This window comes from Glycine max, chromosome 9 (genome assembly GCF_000004515.6).
Source record: "Glycine max cultivar Williams 82 chromosome 9, Glycine_max_v4.0, whole genome shotgun sequence".
NCBI classification, from domain to species: domain Eukaryota; kingdom Viridiplantae; phylum Streptophyta; class Magnoliopsida; order Fabales; family Fabaceae; genus Glycine; species Glycine max.
Window position 1 is genome coordinate 29209914 of NC_038245.2, and position 24566 is coordinate 29234479.

The window sequence follows — 24566 nt, forward strand, 5'->3', positions numbered from 1 at the left end:
AGATTAAAATTAATTGTTACAAAATTTATTATGTAAACTTATATGTGTATTAAATATACATTAGAAATTTTTATATTATATATGACAACATTAATTATTTTTTTAACATAATTATTCTATTAGTTTAGTTAGTTAGAGCATTGTGCTAATAATGCGAAAGTCATAAGTTTGAAACCTGCATGGGCTATTAATTTTAAATTGTTTCGTAAAACATATTTTTAACAATCCGTATAGATTATATAAAAGGGTATTTTCGGTTTTCCAGAAATATACTGGGTGCAGGAAGAAATATGCTGGTGCAGGAAGAAAATCCCTCTGTTTCATCCTAACAACACCGTTCCCTCCTATCTTCACTCCCTGACCATCACCGCAACCCACACCATATCCCCTTCGCCTGCGTCATTTCCGCCTCTGTGGCATCTTCATATTTCAAAACTTTTGCGAAATTTCTCTCTTCTTCATCTTGCTCTTACATTCTGGTATGCTTTCTTTCTTGAATTAGGGTTTCGTTTTGATTTCTTTGGTTCTGTTTGGCAAATTGAAAAAATTGATTTGTGTAAGTTTGGTTCTGAGTTATGTTTATCTTGTTTCATTCTCTGTTTTGTTAATTTTGGGAATTTTGTTGCTACTGTTTGTTTTTATTCCATCCATTCTGGATTTTGTTTTTGCATTGTTGAGTTTCGTGTTCGTTTTGGGGATTTCGTGTGTTATTTGCTCTAAGGGTATTGTTCCTGTATGTGGCTATTTCTTGTTGATTTTTGTTTCTGCACTAAGGTTACTGCTATGATATTCTTTGGGGGTGGTTCTGCATTTTTCTTTTTCGCTTTTTTCTTTATCATTTTGTTTGACATGATCTGGGTTATGTTCACTTTTTTGTTATCTTTGCTCTTTCGTTGTGGTTACTGGATTTATTAAGTTTGGGATTTTGAAGGGGCTTTGGCTGGTGATTCTGAATTTCTTCTATTTTGTTTCGTTGAATTCCTTTGCTATTTGGCATTTTAGTGGCTATTTTAATGATCTTGTGTTCTGTTTTCCTTGTTGTTTTTAGTTAGTTGATTTGATTTTATATTTCTAGTACTTTGTGGTTCTAAGTTCTGAATCTGGTTTTGATGAGTTTTGTGTGCCTGTTGCTTGTCCCTGACTCTTTTTGTGCTTATCACATTTAAATTCAAGCTTTATATCCTGCAAGTGTTTTTGGTCTGTGTTTGTTCTGTGCCTACCACTATCTTGACTGAGCTTAGCACAATTATGCAGTTCTTTTTGGTTTCTTTTAGAGTTGATAGATATTTAATTGCTGAGTTCTGTTATTTTTTCTTGTTTCTCAATTTCGTCCCTCTTATGTTCATTTATCTTATCTTTAGTTTTTCATTCTCTTGAGCACATTCTGATTTGTAAATACGGGTTCCTTCTAAATCTCTGTTTTCTTTTTATTTTTCTGTTCTGACTTTGGATTTGTAAATATGATGCGAGTTTTATTTTTTTTCTTTTCCTTTTTTGCTTATCATGATTCTGATTTTGCTCTTGTTTATCTTTAGAGTTGTAAATATTTGTTTTAATTTCTTAATTTGGGTTTCTTTTTCATTTAATGATTATTTCCTGTTTTTCTGTGAACTTCTGGTTCTTGAAGCTGGCAAGTTGCTGAGGGTGGCTTTTTCTATTTTTTGAAAATTATTGAAGAAAATGATGCTGGAGATATGTCATTATGTGTCATTGCATGTGTAGTAGTGTGATAGGTAGTGTATAGATATTTTGACTGAATCAATTTGAATTGAATTGAAGCCTGATTATGTGAAATTTCTATAGGGTAATGTTTGAAACTTGGGGGTAGCTAAGCTGTTTGACAAAAATGAATATTGCACAAGTTACAGCATGGCAGCCTGGGATTTGTGTGAAAAATATATCTCAGTTACACAGGCTTCAATCAAAACCATGTGTTTTACCAAATAGTTTTGGTCCTTGCTTACAAAGCTTAAGAGCAACACAATCGGTTAGCTCAAAATGTTGGCCCAGTTTACAATCTCGGAAACCTCTTCATATTTGCTTAGCCCGTGGAAAAGGGATGATGGGAAATGATGATGAGGTATGCACTTTCTTTTGAGTTACAATTTAGTTTGTTGTTTGTTATTATGCCATAACTTAATAATGTTTATCGTAAACATGCTTATAATACTTTTATGAAATGATGGAGTGTAATGTATGAGACTTGGGGTACCTAATATTTTTGACAGATAAATACGCACCTGGGATGTATATCAAATATATATCAGTTGCATCACCTTTTTTTTATCAACTATGTGCTTCTGAAAAATATGGTTTAATGTTCTCCTTTTCATACCCATGTTAAATTGAGGAAGAAAATTCAATATTTCATTTGCCGTGTACTTTACCCTTTGATATTTCTATTATAGCAATATAGCCTCTTAGACATAGAAAAATATTAATATTTGCTTTTTATTTTGTTTGTTTGTTGGCTTGCTTGCTTGTTTAGCTCTTAAACACATTTGTTTGTTGGTCTTGAACTCTTGATTGATGCTCCTGAGTTATTATGAGTTGAATCATGGATTGACCATAAGGAATATTCGCTATTTTAGTTTAAGAAGTATGTGTTAGGAAATGGTGAACATAACAGGAGGCTGTCTTTTACCAGAAAGTTTTTTAGCAGTAGTCAAAACATTAGAATAGAATATAGTAGAAGCAACTCTTTTCTTTTCAATAACTCTCAAGCACATGAGTGTCAATAACTTTGTCTATCATGAATTTGTGGGAAGTAAAAGAGAACTACTCTTTTTGTTTTATATTTTTTTGTTGGGATATTCCTATATTTTACTGACATTATAAATGTAATCAGAATTCCCCATGGAAATTTATTGAGAAAGCTATAGGAAAATTTAAGGGAGAATCATCACTAGAGGATGTATTACGGAGCCAAATTGAAAAGGGTGAATATTATGACAGTGGTGGTGGTGGTGGAGTGAAACCACCAGGAGGCGGCAACACTGGTGGTGGTGGTGGTGGCCCTGATGGCTCTGGTGAATCAGAAGAAGAAAGCCTAGCTGGGATGTGGGAAGAAAATATCCAAATGATTTTAGCCACCCTTGGCTTTATATTTCTGGTACTCTCTATCTCTCTCTCTCTCTATATATATATATATTGGTGTGTCATGTGTGCACAATTAAAGTTAATGATTCTCATAACTCAGAGAACACTTGAGCATTTTTTATTTATTTGTGCGCAAAAATGTGAATTATGAAAGAAGACTTCCAAGTTGAGAAAGGTTTTAAGTGGAAATACCTTGAGAAAAAAAAATCATAATTGCGTTTGTGTGTATTATTAATGGAAGAAGACTTCCAAGTTGAACAGTTAGTGTATGAGGATTTTGAGTTTGGAATAAATGTCCATATGCTAACTTCTGATGGGATAGGAACCCTGTTGGACATGATTAATAAAGTTAATAGGACATAGGCCATTCCTCATTTCTTACATATATTTGTTTTTTCAGTACATTTATATTCTCACCGGGGAGGAACTCACAAAGCTAGCTAGAGACTATATCAAGTATCTATTCGGCGGAAGTCAGAGTGTTCGACTGAAGAATGCCATGCATCAATGGGGACAACTCTATGAAAGCATGACGGCACAGCAAGAAGAGGAAGATGAGTATTGGTTGGAGAAGGCCATTCTGGATACTCCAACTTGGTGGCACGACCCTGCCGATTACCGTGAAGCCCTTAAAAATTACTTGCTATCAGGTACAGATGAGGCCATTGCCGCTAGGAATTACTTGGAATTAGATTCAGATGCAGACGTTAGGTATTGCTTGGAATCAGATGACGAAGAAGATGAAGAAGATGAATATCAATATAAAGATGATTATGAAGAAAAGTTTGCCTAGACTACGGAGCAGCCTCTATTGCCCTTCATCTATTTTCCCCTCAAGTTTGATGAAGCTATGTATACGTTGTATCTTCCTGGTTGTAGTGTATTGCCCTTTCTTGCATTTGTTTTTCCCCACAATACTAATGGTTTGAACAGCAATTAGACTTCTATATGAACTGAAGTTGTTTCTCTATAAGTATTTGGAGTCCATTTATTATCATTCATTGTGCTAATTTTTTCTCAATAGAACCATCACTTGTTTAGTACTTGCCCAACTGTTATAAACTATATAAACTGCATTAATTAGCACAAGTTAGATCGCAATTAGTAGCCATACCGCATACGCCTAATACTGGACAACAAATTATTAATCATGATTATTTGATAAGTGCGTACAAGGACTAGTTTAATTTTGTTATTCTCTTGTGCTGAGTAGATTCCTTCTTGATATTTATTTTCATTCAGCAATCAGCATCACGCTAGATATTGAAGTATCTTCTATCTTCTATATCTATCTATACTATACTATATACAAATACAAACAAAGGTAACAAATGTAAAAAGACAGGTGGATTCTCAGCAATTCACCATTTAATCACATTTTCAAAAATAAGCTATAAGGATTAAGGGAATAATAGGAATTAAATAAACTAATTGAGTAATCAAACAATACTTAACAATGATAAGTGGGTACAAGGACTAGTTTAATTTTGCCATTCTCTTGTGCTGAGTAGATTCCTTCTTGATATTTATCTTCATTCAGCAATCAGCATCAAGCTAGAAATTGAAGTATCTTCTATCTTCTATATCTATCTATACTATACTATATACAAATACAAACAAAGGTAACAAATGTAAAAGGACAGGTGGATTCTCAGCAATTCACCATTTAATCACATTTTAAAAGATAAGCTATAAGGATTGAGGGAATAATAGGAATTAAATAAACTAATTGAGTAATCAAACAATATTTAACAATGAGTCAACATTATTATGGGAGGCTTAAACCACATATCAGGTTAAAAAAGCAGTTCAAATTGTAGAACCCAATTACAACTTAAATAAGGCAATTGCTTTGTGCATCCAACTTTTTTCTTGTGCAACCAACATATTATTGTAAATTTCAAAAATACCCCTACTAATAAAACCGTTTCATAATCTATGTATACGGATTACTTTTTTTTTTTAATATTTTGCAAATTAATTTAAAATAAATGGCCCATGCTGGATTCAAACATGTGATTTTTCAGATTATTAACCCAACACTCTAACCAACTTAATAGGCCAATTATATTATACAATAATTAATGTTGATATATATAACACTAAAATCTATGATTTTTATTTAAAATTTATATATATACAAAATACAATTGTAATAAGTTTTTGGCATTATTACAACTAATTTTGATTTAATAATGTGTTTTTTACATATATAAATTTTAAATAAAAGTCATAGATTTCATAAAAATTTATATATGTAAACAAAGTAATTATTAGATCAAAATTAATTGTCACAAAATTTATTAGGTAACTTTACATGTGCATTAAAGATACATTACAAATTTTAGTGTTACATATAACGACATTAATTATTTTATAATATAATTGACCTATTAGCTCAGTTGATTAGAGAGTTATGTTAATAATGTGAAAGTCACATGTGTCCATGGACCATTAATTTTAAATTAATTTGTAAAATATTTTAAAAAAACTGTAATCCGTACATACGGATTGCCAATCCGTATACGGATTACATGTTACTTACGGGTTACGAATCTGTAAACTTACTCTTACGGATTACGAATCCGTATGCTTATTAGCATGGGTACTTTCAGAATTTACAATAATTTGTTGGGTGTACGAAGCAATTGCCCTTAAATAAAACTACACAAATCAAGAATACATAACAAAAATGATTTGGGTCATCCAAAGGCTTTCTAAAGGAAATTGCTATTGGTCTCATTGTCATTGCTAATGGCCCCTATCAAGTGCTAACACCTACTTTTTTCTTTCAAAAATGCCTCTTTCACGGAAATATGATTCCATTGTATAGTTATACAATAAAATTGTGTTTTTCGTTATGTGATAGGGGTGCAAATACAAAATACACAAAGGAAATACGATTTTGGTGTATTTGTCAACAAAATCATAATTTTGTTATATTAAAAGGGTGAAAAAGAAAATTAACAATGGAAATACAATTTCGTTAAAAAAGTACAACAAAATTGTATTTTTGTTGTTCATTAGGGGAGTGTTAAAAAAAATAACAATGAAAATATGATTTTGTTTTACTTTTCCAGTTATCTCTATTTAATCCAATTCACACTTTTCCCAATCTTCATCTTCCTTTTGTTGCTTCGAATCGGCAGAAACAAGATCCTTCCATGTGATTTGAATGAATTTAGGGTCAATTCCATTTTTCTCGAATTCCCCTCTCAGCTCACCGCTATCGAACACCGATTGGATTCCTATGCTTCTCCTCTCAAATAATCAATCTTCACTCACTTTTCCCTTTACTTATTCTTAATTAACACCTTTTACAGAAATGATTCACTCACAATCAATCACTCTTCACACTTCTGGATCTTCTTTAGCATAGAGCCCAATCAGCACTTCCTTTGTTTTGAACCTTCTCCAGCCCCACAATCCCCGCTAATGCCTTCACCTTTGCCATTAGACAGAGGCGGCATCAACCCCGGGAAGAACAAAATTTGGGCTTTCTTGACAACATCTATGGATTTAATAAATTATGAGAGACGGATTAGAGTTTGAACATATGTCACCATCTAATTGGGCAATGGACGGACTTAGGTGCACAATCATTAGATACATATGTTCGAACATATTCAAACTTAACTTTGGACCAAAAAGTAATAGATTTAACTTTTGTTAGGTTGAAAATTAGATCAAAATTTTTACAGAGATAGATTTTAAATATTTTGATATTTATGAGGACGAAAAATATATTTCAGTATTGGAAAAAGTGCTTTCTACATCGATTATTTTTTACATTCTACATCAGTTACACGACGTCGTTGTAGCGTGTGTTGTAAAAAGTTGGTGGGACGACCACGACAGTTCATGGGAACCGTCTTAGAATGTAGATGTCTTGAGTGGACTGTCTTAGAATATAATGTTTTCTACATCGGTCGGACAAAGAACCGCCTTAGAATGTAATACATTCTAAGACGGTCTTTGCTACGACTATCTTAGAATGTACTACATTCTAAGGCGGGTGTCTTAGAACATAGTGCTTTCTACATCGGTTCTACGAAGAACCTCCTTAGAAAGATTTTTTTGTAATTCTCATTTTTTTTTTAATCTCATTTGTTTTTGTTGAGGCCAATTCATTAAGCCTTAAAACAAATCATTGCAATTTTGTATACAAAATAATCACTGAAACACATAAAAATAAATCATTTTCACCAACATAGCAATTAAGCAGGGCCAAACATGTTTGTAGCACTCATTTGAAAATGACAGTTAACATGCAATGGGCTGGGCTTATCCTCTTATGTGCCCATATCCCTATCTTATGTGTAGAACACAGATACAAGAAGGTGAATCAGTCATATTAGAGACTAACCTATCCAGCCAAGTCTCTCTCTCGGTACAAAGCTATAGAGAAAACATTTTGATTCTTTTTTATCAAGCAACAACAACAATGATGATAATGTCAAGATCAAGAACTGAAACTCAATTACTGATTTTTTTTTTTTTTGGGAATAAATGGTGACAAAAGTTAAATTCTAAGCTTCTAACAAAATGAATTTATTTTATCCAACAAATCAATTTTTAACAAATCAATATTAAACAATGTGAATGCAGAAACATACTAAATTACATTTAAAAGATATTGCAATTTGACTTTTCTTTGAAGGGCCATAAAGTATTCATTGCAATAGAATCTATATACCTCCTTTCTAAAAAGCCTCAAAAACTCTTCAAGTTCCCTGCTCATCGACTGAAAAAGTATCAGACAAATGAATAAGTCCAAGCATTCATCAGTGCATAAAAACTTAGTCTGGAAAATATAAAAGTTTACTTTCACTTACAGATGTTAATGCTAAAATGGCTAATGCACGGCTGAGCTCCCAGAGGTGCTCCTGTTTATCCAATGTATTTGTTTTTACCTTTCCTTGTGTTTGGTTGGTTGTTGAAGCCCTCTCTTTCATAATACCCAAATCCCCTTCACTACCAATAGATTCTAACATTTTGGCCTGCTCTGTCTCCTCTTTCTTTTCCTCCTCCTATTAAATATTTTGCACCCATCAATCTCAAATTAAAGCAACAAGTATACCGATAGCTTAGCAAATTCAACAAGAAAAATAGTATTATAAAGTTAATTGGATGACAACATAGTTGTCAATAGCGGCCGCTATAGCGACGGAGCAGAGCGGAGCGGCAGCCATCCGCGACGGACACGGGTGTAGTGGCACGAATTAAGGTTGCGGCTGGAGTGGCCGCTATCGTGGCGGAGCGGCACGGGGTGCGGAGCGGTTTTTCGTGCTGCTACGTCAAAGCATGAGAAATTCCGAAAATACCCTCACTTAATGAGGGTAAGTGAGGGTATTTTCGATTTTTGGCTTGTCTTCTAAAACCTATCGTTTCACGATTTAGGGCTCCATTGTTGCGCGAAAGCCCTAGCTGCTCTGCGTCCACTGTTCCTGCACCATTGCTGCTCTGCGTTCTGGCCACCGTTCGTTCCGGCGCCGTTGCTGCTCTGTGTTCCGACCACCATTGTTGTCGTTTCTACTCTGCTCCATTGTTCTGCACTTCTGCTTATTCCTGCTATGTGTTCTTTCCTTTTGATCTTTTTTTGATTTTCTTATCTCTTTTCTTTATCTTCTCTTTTTGTTCTTATTTAATCTATTTTAGTAGCAGTACTAGTAATTTCTCTTTACTCTTACAAATAATTAATTTTATATTGATTATGAAAATTAAATAATGTTATTTAATTTTATTAATCTCAAATAAAAAATATAATTATTTTTTAAAAGAAATTATTAAAATTTGATATCATAAATAAAAAATCATTAAAAATAAAAATAAAAATAAAAATAAAATATTTTAAATAACATAAAATAAAATAAAATAATTTATATTTAAGTACATTATTTTTTTTCTTATATATTATTTAGTAGAAAAACTAAAAACTTATATATGACCGTTGGTGCAAGTGCTACAAAATCGATTCCTCTAAACATAATTATTTAATTTGTTTTGGAGGATATTTTATTATTTTCAATAAATTTTTCTATTTTATGTTTTGTAACTTTTGTTTAAATAACTATATTTTTTTAAATTATTTTTCTGTTTTTAAATTTATATATATATATATATATATATATATATATATATATATATATATATATATATATATTATTTAACATATATAAAAAACATTAAAATAGTGATCATCCCGCGGGAGTGCAGAATTAACAACTATGAACGACAATCATTTGTCTTATATACTTGATAAGTGTTTTTTATTTGGTCCACGGGAGTGCAGAATTCATTTGACTACTTAATTAGAAGCTCACACAAAGTTATCACATTAAATGATACAAAATGTCTTTATTAAATTTTCTTAATTAAACCAAATTTACTTTTCTCTTTGATTAAATTTAATTATTTTAAAATTATTAGATGAGGAAATTGCGGTGTTACAATCACTTTATCTCAAGCTATCAACAAACATATCTAGAAACAAAAAACGGTTCCGTATTCTAGGTACACCTTATTTTATATAGAAAATCATTATAATTAAAAAGATGGAAGAAGGAAAAACAGTACACGCATTGAAGTTATCATTTATAATTTAAAAATGAGGTATTTATATTTATAGCATAGGAAATTAGGAATCCATAAGAGGGGACTTATTTACGTTATATGAAAAATATGTATTTGTAATTTTTTTTTTAAAAATGATTTATTGTATAAAATTTATAATTTAAATTTAGTATGCTGAAATTTACTATAATTTATCATCGCACATTCTAAATGATGATCTTTTACAGTTTTAGGTAAAAAGCAAGAGAATAAACTAAAATATGTAAATTCTTTTAAATGGTTTCTAATCGTAAAAGATAAATTTTGGATATCTTTTATCCACAATTTATATAATGCTTTCTAAACATGATATTTTTCCAAATCAAATTAAATCACAATCTGTGCCAGGGACTAATTCCTAATGTGTCCTACCAAATAATTATTTTAACAAAAAAAATGATTTTTGAATCTCATAAGCATTCTGTACGTACTAGATGAGCAATCTTAGAACCTATTCCTGCCGGCAAGAGTAGTTTCTCAATTGAGCTTGGTATGTCTCCACCATACTTTAAGAGACAAATATTGACAATTAAAACAATTTTGTTCATTGCATCAGCAGTAAGTAGACCATTTTAAATATTAAAATTTAAAATTTGAATACTAATTTTGAAGATTAATTTCATAAAGTATATTAATTATGTTATAGTTTCTGGTTTCACTGAAGCATGCTCCACAGGAGAATTATATTGACCCTGCTGTCCCCTGAATTCATGGTAATTAAGTGACTGCATCTGGGCAATCTTGAATCCATAATACTTGACAACCTATAGACTTTTCTTTCACCGCCTACCACCACAACAGAAAGTAAGAAAGAAACATGGAAATTAACTTATTGATCCCAGCATGATAGAATTAGAAATCACAATTGTATCACACATCACAGAGATGAAAATGAGAATTTGGCATTCACATACAAAAGAATTAACTTATGTAGATTAAAGTTTAACTATTAGACAAAGACTTTACATCAAAATTGCAAATATAGGAAAATGTAAAATATGCATAAAAATGAATTTTACCCTTTCTGTATCACCAGCCTTGGTCTCACACACTCAATCATGCATACATGCCTTGGTCTCACGTAACTAATTATGGTTGCTGTATCAGGAAAATTAAATTGATAGCCTCTAAACACCTTAAAGTCATATCATGGCTCTATTCTAGCAATTCCTGATGAAGTCAAAGAATAGAATGACTCCAACAAGACTCACTATACATAGTATATTATCTAATTTCACTGTATTAATTGTCCATAAGTAGTATGCAAAATAACAGAGAAGCCTCAACTGCAGAAACAGGGAAACGTCAAGGTAACTTAAATAAATAAATAAATAAAATCAAACATAAATGAAAAATAGTCAAACTAAAAATATGAATGGTTGAAATTAAAGAGTTGTTGTTACCTTCACGAGACGGTTACTGTAATGGTTGAGAATTTAGGGCCATGCATTCTCACAAGTCTCACCCTACCCCAGGCTTGTTCCACGTTGCAACACATTGCATATACAGCTTCATGTGCTTCTCTCTTCCTTGAATTAAGTAGCATTTCAAAATAAAAATAGCTAGAGAGAGTGAGGGAAGTTTCACTTTCAGGTAATCTTTAATTTTCAAGGTCATGGTTAGTTACAATTTATGATATCATTTAACTAAAATTATTCAATTTTCTTAGGCTAGTTTGAGAACAGACACAAGACTTAATAGAAACTACAAAGACTATGGGAGATCTGGTCAAAAGACTGAAATTTAATCCAAAAAATGCTAACCATGAATAGAGTCAGTAGTCATGTATTGTTCATATGAAACAATAAAATAAAAAATTAAAAAGCTTAGAATATCCCCCTCGAAGGTACAAAGCATGCAATAGATACAGTAAAGTCAGTAAAAAAAGGAAATTGGAAAAGCCATACCCTTACTTCCAATAGAACTCCAAGAGGTGGATAGACCTTTTCAAATTCAGCCTTACTAATATCACAAATTTGCAGCCATGCATTGTGAATCCATTAAAAAGAAAGAAAGAAAAGACCGAGGTCCACTGATTCACTAATTGATTTCACTAAAAGAAAAGACCAGGCTCATTAGCTGTTCTGTTTCCCAATTCCATAGAAACACGAGAAGCTAAACAAAAGAAAGCGAAATGCCTTAAGTGTTTTTGGAATCTAAGACTAACAGATTTAAAAATGACTTTTTTTTCTTCTATAAAAGTCATATATAGAGTTAAACAAAATTGACTTTTTTCTTCTATAAAAGTCATATTTATTTGACTTTTTTTTTTGGAATCTATAAACTTTTTTTTACACAAGCAAAATATTTCACGATGATTCATTCAAGAGAGAAAAATGTCAAGTGATCTACAAAGCTAGAATTTCTAGTGCTTTCTTAAACAAAATTACAATCAGTTGTTTCCTTCATTCAACGTACCCGGACTAACAATTAGACAGAGTGAATGATATATACTTGATGACATAGTAGTTTAAAATCTTTCAAAGAATAAGAATAATCACATATTATTGCAGTAACAAATGTACACAAAAGGTCCTTTGTGTTCCAGTTTAAGTAGTCTATCTAATTTTGTTTCTACTTCACTTTATGTATCAAATTCTAATTAATTCTCCTCTAGTTACATAGACTAAATAACCCTTTCACTCTGTCTCAGGTTACTACTTTTTTTTTTTGGTATCAGTATACTTACTATAGTTTGGGTTAAGTATAAAATTTCAAGTTCCGTTAACTTTGCTTAACTTTTACTGTTTTAGGCTTATTAACTAGAATCTTAGCTTTAGGTATAGTATTTCTAACTTGAACCTTAACTTTTTAAGAGTTCAGTGACACCAAGGAAAAATGTTTAGAAGAATTAATTGAAAAAAAAAAAAGTTTATATCACAGAAAATAGAGCATCATTGAACACGAGTCTCAGTCCAGGTTTTGGATTCTTTTCTACTTTTCTTAATAACCACAGCTTAAGAGAAGAGATTCTCTAACCTTGTTCTCAAATCTGCGCCTGAATGAATATGAACAGGAAATAGCCGCAGGGATATTTTCAAAACTGTATTACAACAAATTTCGAATTAGTTATATGAAGAGCATCATACATTATTACGTTATGGCACTCCTAAATACTCAGCTATTATTCTGTTTCACATAAGTTCAAAAAAAAATACAGTTTTGCTTATTTTATATATATATATATATTAAAAAAAAACTTCCAGCAGCCATTTACAAAACTTTGAAAGTAACACTTTCGAAAAATTAGGTTCAAAAACCGCATGGCCTCAACACTCAACTAAATTCAAACTCCTCTTCAAATTCAAACAAACAAAAACACAATTTCCAATCTCCACTTCAGAAATCAGTTCAATTCAATGTTCCGGATAGGGGGGAAAAACAAAATATAAACATAGACCAAAACAAATTATAAAAATACAATCTTTTCTTTTCTACAAAACAAAACGTTACCGGAATTACACTGCTGGTAGAACTCTTAAACATATGGGGAACTACACAGAAACCAATTCAATTAGACATGCAAATAATAGAAAGAAAAAAGAGCCAAACAAACAAACATTAGGGTGTCAAGACAAAGATTTATTTTTATTTTTTTAAAGTAAAGAAAATAAAATTTGAAATGAAAAAAAGGATAAGAAGAAAGAAAGTAGTAGTAAGAACCGTTGCTGAGGGCTTTAATCAAAGTAGCTCTGCGACCCTTGAAATCTCTTAAGACCTCTTCCACGGGGGAGGGAAAGAAGCAAAGCTTTAATCAAAGTAACTTATACACACGTGCACTGCACATGCCTTTTTATTAACCGAACTTGAATTAGGCAAAACTGAGTTCTGAGTTGTATTAACTGGATTTAATAAAAGTACATGAAGTCCGTTAACTCAACACTTAAACAACAATAATTGCACAAAATACAATCTAAAATCGCGTTTTCAACTGTTTATTTTTATTTTATATTTTAGGAAAATAAAATCACAGCAAGAATGAATTACAAATTAAAAAAAAATCATTGAACTATGAAACAAACCTTAAGAGCTTCACTAACAGGAACCAAACCTCCATTTGCAAGCTCGATGTAGCAACTTGGAAAAACCCAATTCAAAAACCACAAAGTCAGAACTTTTCAAAAATAGAGAAAGCAATACAATAAAAACTACAGTAGAAAAAAAATCAAAAACAAGGTTCTAACATTTCTCAACTTCTCGGCATTCCTCGCCACCATTTTCAATTTCAACAGAGGATAAAGGTCATCTGGATGTTTTAGAACAGGATAGGCACTCCACACCCGCGATCCTCTCCTTCGTGTCTTTCGCACATGACAGTTTTAGCGCTTCATCTATTTCTTTCTTCGATTAGATCTGAAAAAGAGTGAACCACCTTCTTCAGAGTCCGCTACTCGGGTCGAGTTCGACGTCCCCAAGGTCAAGGTCTTCGTTGTCGTCAATGCATGTTCATTGTGGCGATGAAATTTTAGGATTTTTTCTCTACTGCGAGTGTGAGCATGAGTGAGTGTGTGAATGAATGAGACATGAGTGGCTTTGTTGGAAGAGAAATTAAACTACGACGGTCTTATGAAAAACCGTCGTGGAACGCAGGTTTCTAAGAAGGCAGGTTTCTAATACGGTTTTTATATGCCCGTTAAAGTAATCTATATTAAAAATTGCCACCGCAATCAACTTTAATGTGGTTCAATGGAAATGTGGTCGTTTTCGCGTCGTAGAATGCAGCATTTTGAATAGTGATATTTCTTTGTAAATATTTTTATAAGAAATAAATAAGAAGAAAAATAAAAAATTGATTTTTCATAAATTAAAATTAATTTATAGAAGTTCTCTCAAATAAGAATATTCGGAGAAGCTTATTTTATTCTTTTTAATATTTTCCTATTAATAATTATAAAAAAATTATCCAACCAAGTCCATATTTACCATTGCTACTAAAATTTTATATTCAAATTAACAAACAAACAAAAAAAACTCGTTTCAAGACTACTGAAATTAAAAAATAAAGATACAATATCCAGTATATATATATATATATATATATATATATATATGTCCTTACTCAATTATTCATTTTCTTGTATTTATATTTAAAACAGGCATATTTTACAAAGGACACCCATCAAAACCCAAAAAACTACACAAATGAGCTATATACAAGCATTCAGTTGACATGCATATATATAGTAGTGCAATATAACGAACAAACATCATATCCATGCATTCTATCACAAACAAGGAACACTAAGAAGCATATATATCATTATTACACATCCGGCATTCCAAAGTTTACTAAATGATGCTTTTATTTAGATAATAAGGATTAAAACTCTAGCCAAACCCACTTCATCACCAATCACACACTCTTTTTTTTTCTTGCTATGCCTTGACAAGATGATCATCAATATCTTTAGTGACCTTAGCAGCAAAGTCCAAAAAAGAATCAGGAGATGCAGCAGTGATATTCTCCTGCAGCTTTTCATATTCGAAGGTCCATTTCACAATTCCTCCATTTTCCTTATTAATCACTTGTAATGTGCCCCTTAAACTCTTGTAACCTTCACTGATTTCCCCATCAAAGAGGCTGTATGATATTATCTTGTTATCATCATCTATAGCTTCAATTTTCTCCTTAGCACTTGTTTTTCTACCTTCTGCATGGTTTCACAAATATATTTTCACAAAAATGGAAATAAAAGTTAAACATATGAGTTTAATATGTATATAATGTCAATTAATGTAAAAGTGATTACTGTGTTAATCAATTAAAAATTATGTCTGTTGTAACTTTTCAAATAGGTTTTATTGCACATTTTACTACTTTGAGCTTTCATTATTTTATAAATTTTGTTACTCAAGTTTGTGTTTTTTTTTTAAAATTTATCACTCAAAAGTTCAGTTTTTGTGCATTTTACTGATAATGACATGATATAAAAAAATAATATTTTTTGTGAAATGACATCATCTTGATACCAATATGATAAAATGTGTAAAAATTAAAATTTAATGTTAAAATTTGTAAAAAAAAAATTTGAGTGGTAAAATATGCAAAAATTAAAAATATTAGTGAGTGATAAAATTCACTTAAAAAAATTGGATAATAAAATTTGTAAGATGATGATAATTAGATGATAAAATATGTGATTAAACCTTCAAAATATTATTAGATGCCAGTGTTGAAAACACAATCAGTGCATGTCTAATTTTCTCAATATATAAGCCATCGCAACAAAATATGAGTATTGGGTGCGTTACTTCGTCCTACCTTTGCACTATAATTAACATATATAGCTTTCAATTAATTAATTTGAGTAATATAATTTTCAAACGTATAACAAATTACCTATGGTAAAGTCCCAGTGTTTGACTGAACCAATATTTTCCCAGTCACCTTCATGCACTTTAGCTCCATGTACTCTTTCTGTAGACATGTTAGGAACATGATGAATTTGCTTTCTAAAGACGTGGTAGAACTTAGCTGCAGGTGCTTGAATCTCTACTTCAGTCTCCACTTTCCCACTCAGAACCATGTCTCTACTCTCAAAAAATTCAGAGAAAAAAGAATCTAGATTTCTTCTAAAGAAGCAAGGAAGGAAATTTACTTAAATAGAAGGTTGCCATTTTACTAATTAAACTTAATTATTGATTTAACATCTCTATCAAATGACGGGTTTTGGATTGCGTGCATTATATATAAAATTAATTTTATTAAGTATTGTCTAAGTTAACAAATTAATAAATAAAAATATTATAAAAAAATTATGGTAGACTTATATTAATAATAAAAAATTTATTTATTAATATTTTTTTTTTGAATTCTTCAAATGTTATCTTTGGAATTAATAAAAAGATTAAAATATATTTTTCATCTTCATAAATATAAAAATATTTAAAATTTATTCTTATAAAATTTTCAGTATATTTTTTTCGTCCTTACAAAATTAAATTATATTATTTTTTTTAGCTCAAGGTTAGACATCTAAACCTATGTGTATAGCTTTTTTATATCGGTTATATGGACAACTAATGTAAAAAAATGAATTTTACATTTACATCAGTTATATGTATAACGGATGTAAAAAGTTATCATCGTAAAGTACATCTGAGTCAAAAAATAATAAATTTTAATTTTATGAAAACGAAAAATGTATAAAAAAATTTACACAAATGAATTTCAAATATTTTTATAATTATGTGGAAAAAAATATATTTTAATCTAACAATAATTAATAAAAATAATATATAAAAGAAGTCAAAGTTGAATACTTGCCAATTGGCATTAAAATATGAAAAATGTTGCTGGACCAAATATTCGCTTACATAATATTGATTAGACAATGTTCTTCGTGTATCGCGAGATATACAATTTTTTAAATTTTGTTTTTTCTTGTAAGCTAAGATTTGTTGATAAGATGGCCTTAAAGTAGAGCACAATGTGTGTCCAGAAAGATTTAAAAAAAAAAAAACAGTTACATGTGAATAGCCCTGTATGCACCAATTGCAGGGAAAAGAAAAGAAGAAAGAAATGCATGTCACTATACCAGCCATTCAAGAATTATATTTTCAGTATGCATGTATAACTGACCCAACAATTCGATGGTCAATATTACACTACACTGTCAATATTATACATGTTCCACCCTTTAATTTGTTGGTTTCACCAATTCAACTGTGCGTATCACATTGTACATATAAATTTGTATAATGAGGTAGCATGTCATCAACACTATACATCCAGGGCCTCGTCTAACATTGTACATATCAAAGAATTTTCGCCGCATTGCCTCTACCACCCACCAGCCGTGATATAAATTGAAAAGAACCATGATCAACTGGATCAATCTAGGACAAAACCAGCTGCAAAAGTTCCTTTCTACCTACTCATATGATCACCAGCATTCCTATTGAAGCAAAACATTAACATATTGAAATGTTTTTCCCGTATGTACAACACTTACCAGCAGAGCTTTGAATTGTATTTTCTAAATTGATCCATGTCGCTTGAACTGCATTTGACGAAAAACTATTAGGTAGTTTGGATTAAGGGTGTGCAACGGGTCAGGTCGATCAGATATAGGCCAAAAAACCTCATCCAACCCAACCCTACAGGTTGATATTCACGGACCAATCCCGCCCAAAGTACACTTTTGGTTTGGACGGGTTTGGATCAGTGTGGTGAAGGTCTTGTGTTACCATTGCCATAGACAACAACCCCCGCCTAACCCAGTGTAATTTTTGACGCCATCTCCCTCGTTTTTTATTGTCTCTCCATTAACAAAACAAAACAATGTTGCAGATATGCCATCGTCATGGTAGTGCTTACAAAAATGCCTCCACCATGGCAGAGATGTTGCCACCATCTCCATTGTTTGTCTCTCTCATTGGCAAGCTTTGCGATATGCCTTCGTAATCATCAGTGTTTCTCTCTTTCGTTAAAGATTTTGTATGTCTACTCCCTTGTGCCCTTTCGAACATGACTAGGTGAACCGTTAAACACACTAGCCACGTCGCCTCGTAATGCGGGGCACCACACCACTCCCTTATCGAACAACTTGAAGGGTTCACCGCGAGTTTGAAATGGTCTCTTATGAACAACCTATTGGAAGCCATAGAAGATACAGGGAGATGAAAACAAGATTTAGAACAAGAATATTCATAAGGGGGAAGCATGGGGAGTGTATGTTTGAAATTTGGAAGGGAACAAATCTAGGGTTTGAAAGTGAAAGAAGGGAACAACGCTGGATGACAAATGAAGGGCCAAAGGATTAACAAAGCTTTTATACATTGGGTTTTTAAGCACCCTCTTATCATTTGTTGATAATGGGTTTTGATGGGTCAAGTTTTTAAATTTGAAATTGATTTGAGGAACCTCTTTGGAACTGATTTGTCAACCCACTTTATCACTAAACCGTATAAACCCACCCGAATACTCCTTTTTTTTGTTCGGTTGGCTCGATTTTAGGGTCGGATCGGGCCTTTTTAACATCCCTAGTTTGGTGGACCACAATGTTTTGATAAGATGTAGAGTTTTCAATATATCCCTCGTCCACTCGTAGTCATCTAGTCATGCATGCATGTATGTATAGCCATTAGACGATATGTCCTTTGGAGGCAGAGTGTAACTTGTCGGGCATTTAGACATTAATTATTCTTTTACTAAGGCCATCCCAAGCTGATCCCTTAACAAAATCAGTATTTCTTCAATTAAGGGTTTTGTAAAAATGTCAGCAAGCTAATCATCAATGGGTACAAACTATAGTTCCTATATTCCCTTCTGAACATGGTCTCTTAGACAGTGATGTTTAATTTCTATATGTTTGACTCGTGAATGCAGAGTAGGGTTTTTAAAGATACTTATTGCAACTTTATTATCACAATAGATAGGGATGTTTCTTCATATATATTGTAGTCTTCCAATTGATTCTTTATCCATATTAGTTGAGTACAACAACTTGCTACTGATATTTATTCAACTTTTGCAGTGGATAGTGCTACTCATCCTTGCCTTTTGTTGATCCAAGTGACTAGGTTTCCTCCAATGAGATGGCAGCTTTCACTAGTGCTTCTTCTTTCAATTTTGTCACCAACATAGTTAGCATCACCAAAACTAATCAACTTGAATTTCTTGCTATGCTTAAAGTAAAGACCAAGATTAGGACTTCCAATTAAATATCTAAATATTGTTTTGACAATAGTTAAGTGAACTTTCCTTGGGTCTTGTTGGAATCTGGCAAATAGTCCAACACTGAACAGTATGTCAAGTCTGGATTCCTCATTGCTGTGTATTGTGAGTTGTCTACTTTGTTGGATTCCTCATCCAATCCAAGACATGCCGTTGGATGCATATGAGTCTTCATTTCTCTTGCATCTTCCAGTTTGAACTTCTTGAGAAGTTCCTTAACATACATGGTTTGATGGATATAGATTGCATTGTTTGTTTGTTTTATATGTAGTCCTAAGAAGAACTTCAGCTCCCCCATCATACTTATTTTGAATTCAGCCTGCATTAGCTTAGAAAAATCCTCACAAAGTTCATTAGTAGCACCAAATATAATGTCGTCCACATAAATTTGAACTAATATAAATTGGGAGTCATAGTTCTTGTAGAACAGAGTTGTATCCCTTTTTCCTCTTTCAAATCCATTGCTTAAAAGAAATGAACTGATACATTCATACCAAGCTCTAAGAGCTTGCTTAAGTCCATACAAAGCTTTATTAAGTTTAAAAACATGGTGTGGAAAAGTGTTACCCTCAAACCCATGGGGTTGTTCTACATGGACTACTTCTTGTATTGCTCCATTGAGGAATGCACTTTTTACGTCTATTTGATATAGTCTCATTTTTGTATGAGCTGTAAATGAGAGTATAATGTGTATTGCCTTAGACGAGTAACATGAGCAAAGGTTTATGTATAGTCTATACCTTCCTATTGTGAGTAACCTTTGGCAACCAATCTTGTCTTGTTTCTCACAACCTTACTTGCCTTGTCTGGCTTGTTTCTAAACATGCGCTTAGCACCCAAGGCTCTTTTCCCTTATGGTAGTTCTACAAGCTTCTAGATGTCATTCTTCTAGAATTGTTCAAGTTCCTCTTGCGTGGCTTTTACCTAGTTCTTATCTTCCATAGCATCATCAATATGCTTGGGTTCCACTTCTAAAATGAGAGTTGTGTAACCTTGTTATCTGAGAAATCCTCTTGTTTGGACTTTGGTTGAGGGATCTCCAATGATTTGACTCTCTGGATGGTTCTTCCTTAGAGTTCATCCAGTTAGTTCTCTTTCTTCTTGAGGTTGTTCTGTTACTTGATTGGACGCGTCTAATCCTAAAGAATGTTTTGTCAGTGGTCCAATGCCTTCATACAATCTTATATCTACAAAAGATTCATCAAGCTCTGATATTTTTGTACCATGTATTGTGTCATTAAATCTTACATGAATATTTTCTTCCACAACTAAGGTTCTAGAGTTGTAAACTATGTATGCCTTGGATGTTTTAGAGTACCCAAGTAATGCTTCATTATCATACTTAGAATCAAACTTTCATAAGTTGTCCTTAGTGTTAAGAATAAAACACTGACATCCAAAAGGATGGAAATATGAAATGTATACTTCATATTCATTTAGCATCCTTTTACAGAATTTAAAGAAGACCTCAAAGGAATCATTCTTGTAAGCAAGGAACATCACCCATCTCCATCTTGAGAAGGGAACAAGGTTTTCCCCTGCAGATGTACCTTGCATACAAGAAAGAGAAGCACTACAGTGCAAGTTATCAAGGTAAAAGAATTAAAACAGAAATTAAATAAGGAATAAAAGAATAAAAAATGATTGCCCGCAAATTAGGGTTTGTAACAATCAAGTACGAAGGACAATGTCCCCAGCAACGATGCCAAAAATTTGTTAACTCATTGGCAAGTGCTCCAAATTCTCTCAAGTAGTAAAGTACTCGAAAGTCCAAGTGTCAAATTCACAAGGACTTTTTTTGTACTTAGATTGATGCAAACCCAATTTACAAGCAAGAGATAAGGAATTTAAATGTAAATTTTAAAGAAAGTAAGAGATAAGAAGGATAAGAAATTTAAAATAGAAGATAAAGAGAGGCAGGAGATAAGATAAAAATTTTAAAAGATAAGAGATTTAAAGATAAAATAGTAGAAGATAAAATAGATAAGATAAGAAAAGTAAAAGATAAAGATAATAATAAAAAGATGAATTTAGAATGCAAATATGTTAGGGCCTAGCATGCCAAAACTACTTCTGATGCAATGTTAATAATTTTCTCTATCTAATGTTATCCCAGTTTCCACCCACATCTACTATGACACTCTATCTTTGGTTTCCCACATGAAGAGCCTAATTTATCTATTTGTTTCTCCTAAATTTCTTTGCAAAGATAAAAATAATAAATCGCATTAAGAATAGAGATGCATGAAAATAGGCTAAACGAATATCAACCTATTTCTAGCAATGATTTCATTTAGATGTGTTGGATCAAGTGGCCTCGAAATAATTAAGAAGGGTGGGGGGGTTGAATTAATTATTAATGAGCCTTGACTAATTAAAAACTAATCATTCTTAATGTTACTAGATTCAATTAGGCTTTTACTACAAAGTTAAGATAGTAAAGAACAGAAACAGAAACTTAACCAAAAGTAAAAGCGACAATTAAAAGTACACAGAGGAAATTAAAGAGTGCAGGGAAGAAGAAGACAAACACAAGATTTATACTAGTTCGGCCACAAACCGTGCCTACATCCAGTCCCCAAGCAACTTGTGGTTCTTGAGATTTCTTTCAACCTTGTAAAAACCTTTACAAGCCAAAGATCCACAAGGGATGTACCCTCCCTTGTTCTCTTTGATAAACCAAGTGGATGTACCCTCCACTTGAACTAATCCACAAGAGATGTACCCTCTCTTGTTCTTAGTATAACAATCCCCAAGTAGATGTACCCTCTACTTGTACCACAAAGTATGTACCCTCCAATGTGTTGGGACAAAGAATTCTCAGGCAGTTAGTCCTTTGAATCTTTGTAAAGGGGAAACAAAAGATATCTCAGGCGGTTAGTGATCGAGGCCGTACCCGAATCAAATAAACATTAAAAATGCAGTATCTAGGAAGTGATCCTAGGTTGTCTCCCAACGAGCAATGATCAATCAACGTTCATAATAGATAGTGATAAAACAGTAACGAATTGGGGGGGGGGGTTGTTTGTTTTTGTAAATTAAACAGCAAGCAAATTTGAATTAGAAAATAACAGAATTAAAACATGTTGTTCCCTCTTGATTCACAAGCAAGTCTCTTTTCCTAGGTTACGAGGATTTATCCCTAATCAGTTCAACCACTTAATCCAACCCTAAATTAAATTAATAAGTGAAAATTAACATAAGGCTATCATTATGTGATTAAGCAACACATACACCAATTAATCATGAACGAAATTGATCATTAAGCATGAACGTAAATTAAGCGCAGAGGCAATTAATCAAGCACTAAGCATGCATGGATTAATAGCAACAAATACAGAGCAATTGGTGAAGAGGAAAAACTGATCAGAATTCAATAATAATAACAAAACCTCAAAGAGAGTTGTGCTTGGTCCTCAAGAGAAAACAACGCTGGAGAGTTAGCTTTCCATTAATCAACAGAAAATGAAATTGCAATTGGAAGCAGAAATTGAAATTGCAGATTGAAGCAGAAAACAAAATTGCAGAAAACGAATTTTATTGCTACGTGAACAATGCGCATGAACAGTAAAAACTGGAATTGCAAACCCTAAAATTATTCCTCTCTCCAAAAACTCCTTAAACTAAAACCCTGGTGCTGTTATATAGGTCATCAGCCCCAAAGCTTACAAATCTCTTTTAAGTCCAAGCCCATAAACGAAATAAAATAAAATCTGGACAAGATAAGATAAGATTGGATGAAATAAAATCTGGACAAAATAAAATCTAGATGAAATAAAAAGTGGATAAGATAAGATTTGATAAAATAAAATTATCTGCTCTTTTCAAGTCCAAGCCCAATTCCAGATTCAAACCCAATTGCTTATAATTCTCCTGAAATTAAATTAAAAACACAAAAATAGTCAAGTAGGCCCAAATGATAAAACTACATAATTAATTTGACAATTAAGGCTAATCAGTAATTAAAATGGTGACAAAAAGGGTTAAGAAATAGGAGAAAATAATGACACATCAATTAGTCCTTTGAAATCTTTTACTTAAGGGGAAGGGAAGAATCAAAATAATTCTCATGCGGTTAGTCCTTTGAATCTTTTGTAAGGGAGAAGAGAGACACAAAAGAATTCAGGCGGTTAGTCTTTCATTCTTTTGGCAAAAGGAGAAGAAAGACACAAAAGAATTCAGGCGGTTAGTCCTTCGTTCTTTTGGCAAAGGAAAAAGAGAATGAAAAAGATGAATAGCACAAGTTTTTGAACAAAGAACTTTTCTTGGAAGAAAAAGTGTTGATAAAAAACTTTTAGAAAGATGAAGAGAAAAAGAATCAGAAAATTTTGTAGAAAAAGTTGAAAGATATTGAATGATGTTGAGAGAAGATTGAAAGATTGATTATTCAAAGATGATTTATGATTGATTCTTTATAAAGATGTTGAAGGATAATTTTTAAACTCATACCATGATCACATATTTATAATCTCTTGATGACTCAAGTCAAAGCTTGTGACTCTTGGCAATTTCTTTAAAACTAGTCACTTAAAAAGTTGTGACTTTTAAAAAAATCTTCAGAAGCAAGTCACTTGAAGAATTGTAACTTTTGGAAATCTATTTTTCGAAATCAATCATTGGTAATTGATTACCATTAAGGTGTAATCGATTACACATCCACAGATGTGACTCTTCATTTTAAATTTTGAAAATTAAAATGTTTAGAAACTCTGGTAATCAATTACAAGTATTATGTAATCGATTACACAAGTTAAAAAAGTTTAAACACAAGTTGTAACTCTTGAAATTTGAAATCTTAACGTTTTAAAATACTGGTAATCGATTACTACCTTCTGGTAATCGATTACAGCTTTGTAAATCAGTTTTGAAAATAATGCTGGCTACTAGTAATCGATTACTACTTTTTGGTAATCGGTTACCAGAGAGTAAAACTCTTTGGTAAAAGATATTGTGAAAAATTCTTGTGCTACTCAATGTTTTGAAAAACTTTTTTAGTGCTTACCTTTATTGAGTCTTCTCTTGATTCTTGAATCTTGATCTTCATTATTCTTGAATCTTGATTCTTGAAACTTGATTGAATTTTGAAACTTGATTCTTTGGAACTTGCTTAACTCTTGATTCTTTGGCATCATCAAAATAATCTTGGAAGGCATTGCTTCCACAAGATGCCCTTTCC

General features: G+C 32.0%; 2 protein-coding genes and 1 long non-coding RNA gene across 4 annotated transcripts; 1 reads left to right on the forward strand and 2 right to left on the reverse strand.

The window, feature by feature from the left end:
* Positions 1 to 274: 274 nt before the first annotated feature.
* LOC100792974 (uncharacterized) lies at positions 275 to 4096 on the forward strand. The gene is made up of 4 exons (XM_003533895.4): positions 275 to 479; positions 1804 to 2080; positions 2849 to 3112; positions 3500 to 4096. The coding sequence occupies exons 2-4, from the start codon at positions 1847 to 1849 to the stop codon at positions 3890 to 3892; spliced, it is 891 nt and encodes a 296-aa protein (XP_003533943.1). The 5' UTR covers positions 275 to 479; positions 1804 to 1846; the 3' UTR covers positions 3893 to 4096.
* A 6137-nt stretch (positions 4097 to 10233) lies between these two features.
* On the reverse strand, positions 10234 to 13347 carry LOC106794581 (uncharacterized). 2 transcript variants are annotated; one of them, XR_005886552.1, is made up of 4 exons: positions 13165 to 13347; positions 12691 to 12754; positions 11115 to 11236; positions 10234 to 10497 (listed from the first exon to the last, which is right to left on the reverse strand). It is a non-coding gene; the product is annotated as an uncharacterized lncRNA (long non-coding RNA). The 2 variants fall into 2 exon arrangements; XR_005886551.1 differs by lacking the exon at positions 10234 to 10497 and adding an exon at positions 10694 to 10997 and having other exon boundaries at positions 11115 to 11240.
* Positions 13348 to 14840: 1493 nt separating this feature from the next.
* Positions 14841 to 16263, reverse strand: LOC100527699 (uncharacterized). The gene is given in 2 exon segments (NM_001249235.1): positions 14841 to 15362; positions 16052 to 16263. Coding segments are annotated over 2 exon segments (462 nt in total). The 5' UTR covers positions 16239 to 16263; the 3' UTR covers positions 14841 to 15087.
* Positions 16264 to 24566: the final 8303 nt, after the last annotated feature.

Excerpts from the sequence above, each read along its gene's own strand:
- LOC100792974 (XM_003533895.4), top strand. The coding sequence starts at position 1,847 with ATGAATATTGCACAAGTTACAGCATGGCAGCCTGGGATTTGTGTGAAA. Across the intron at positions 2,081-2,848 it reads TGATGGGAAATGATGATGAG|AATTCCCCATGGAAATTTAT; the intron begins GTATGCACTTTC and ends AAATGTAATCAG. Across the intron at positions 3,113-3,499 it reads CCCTTGGCTTTATATTTCTG|TACATTTATATTCTCACCGG; the intron begins GTACTCTCTATC and ends TTGTTTTTTCAG.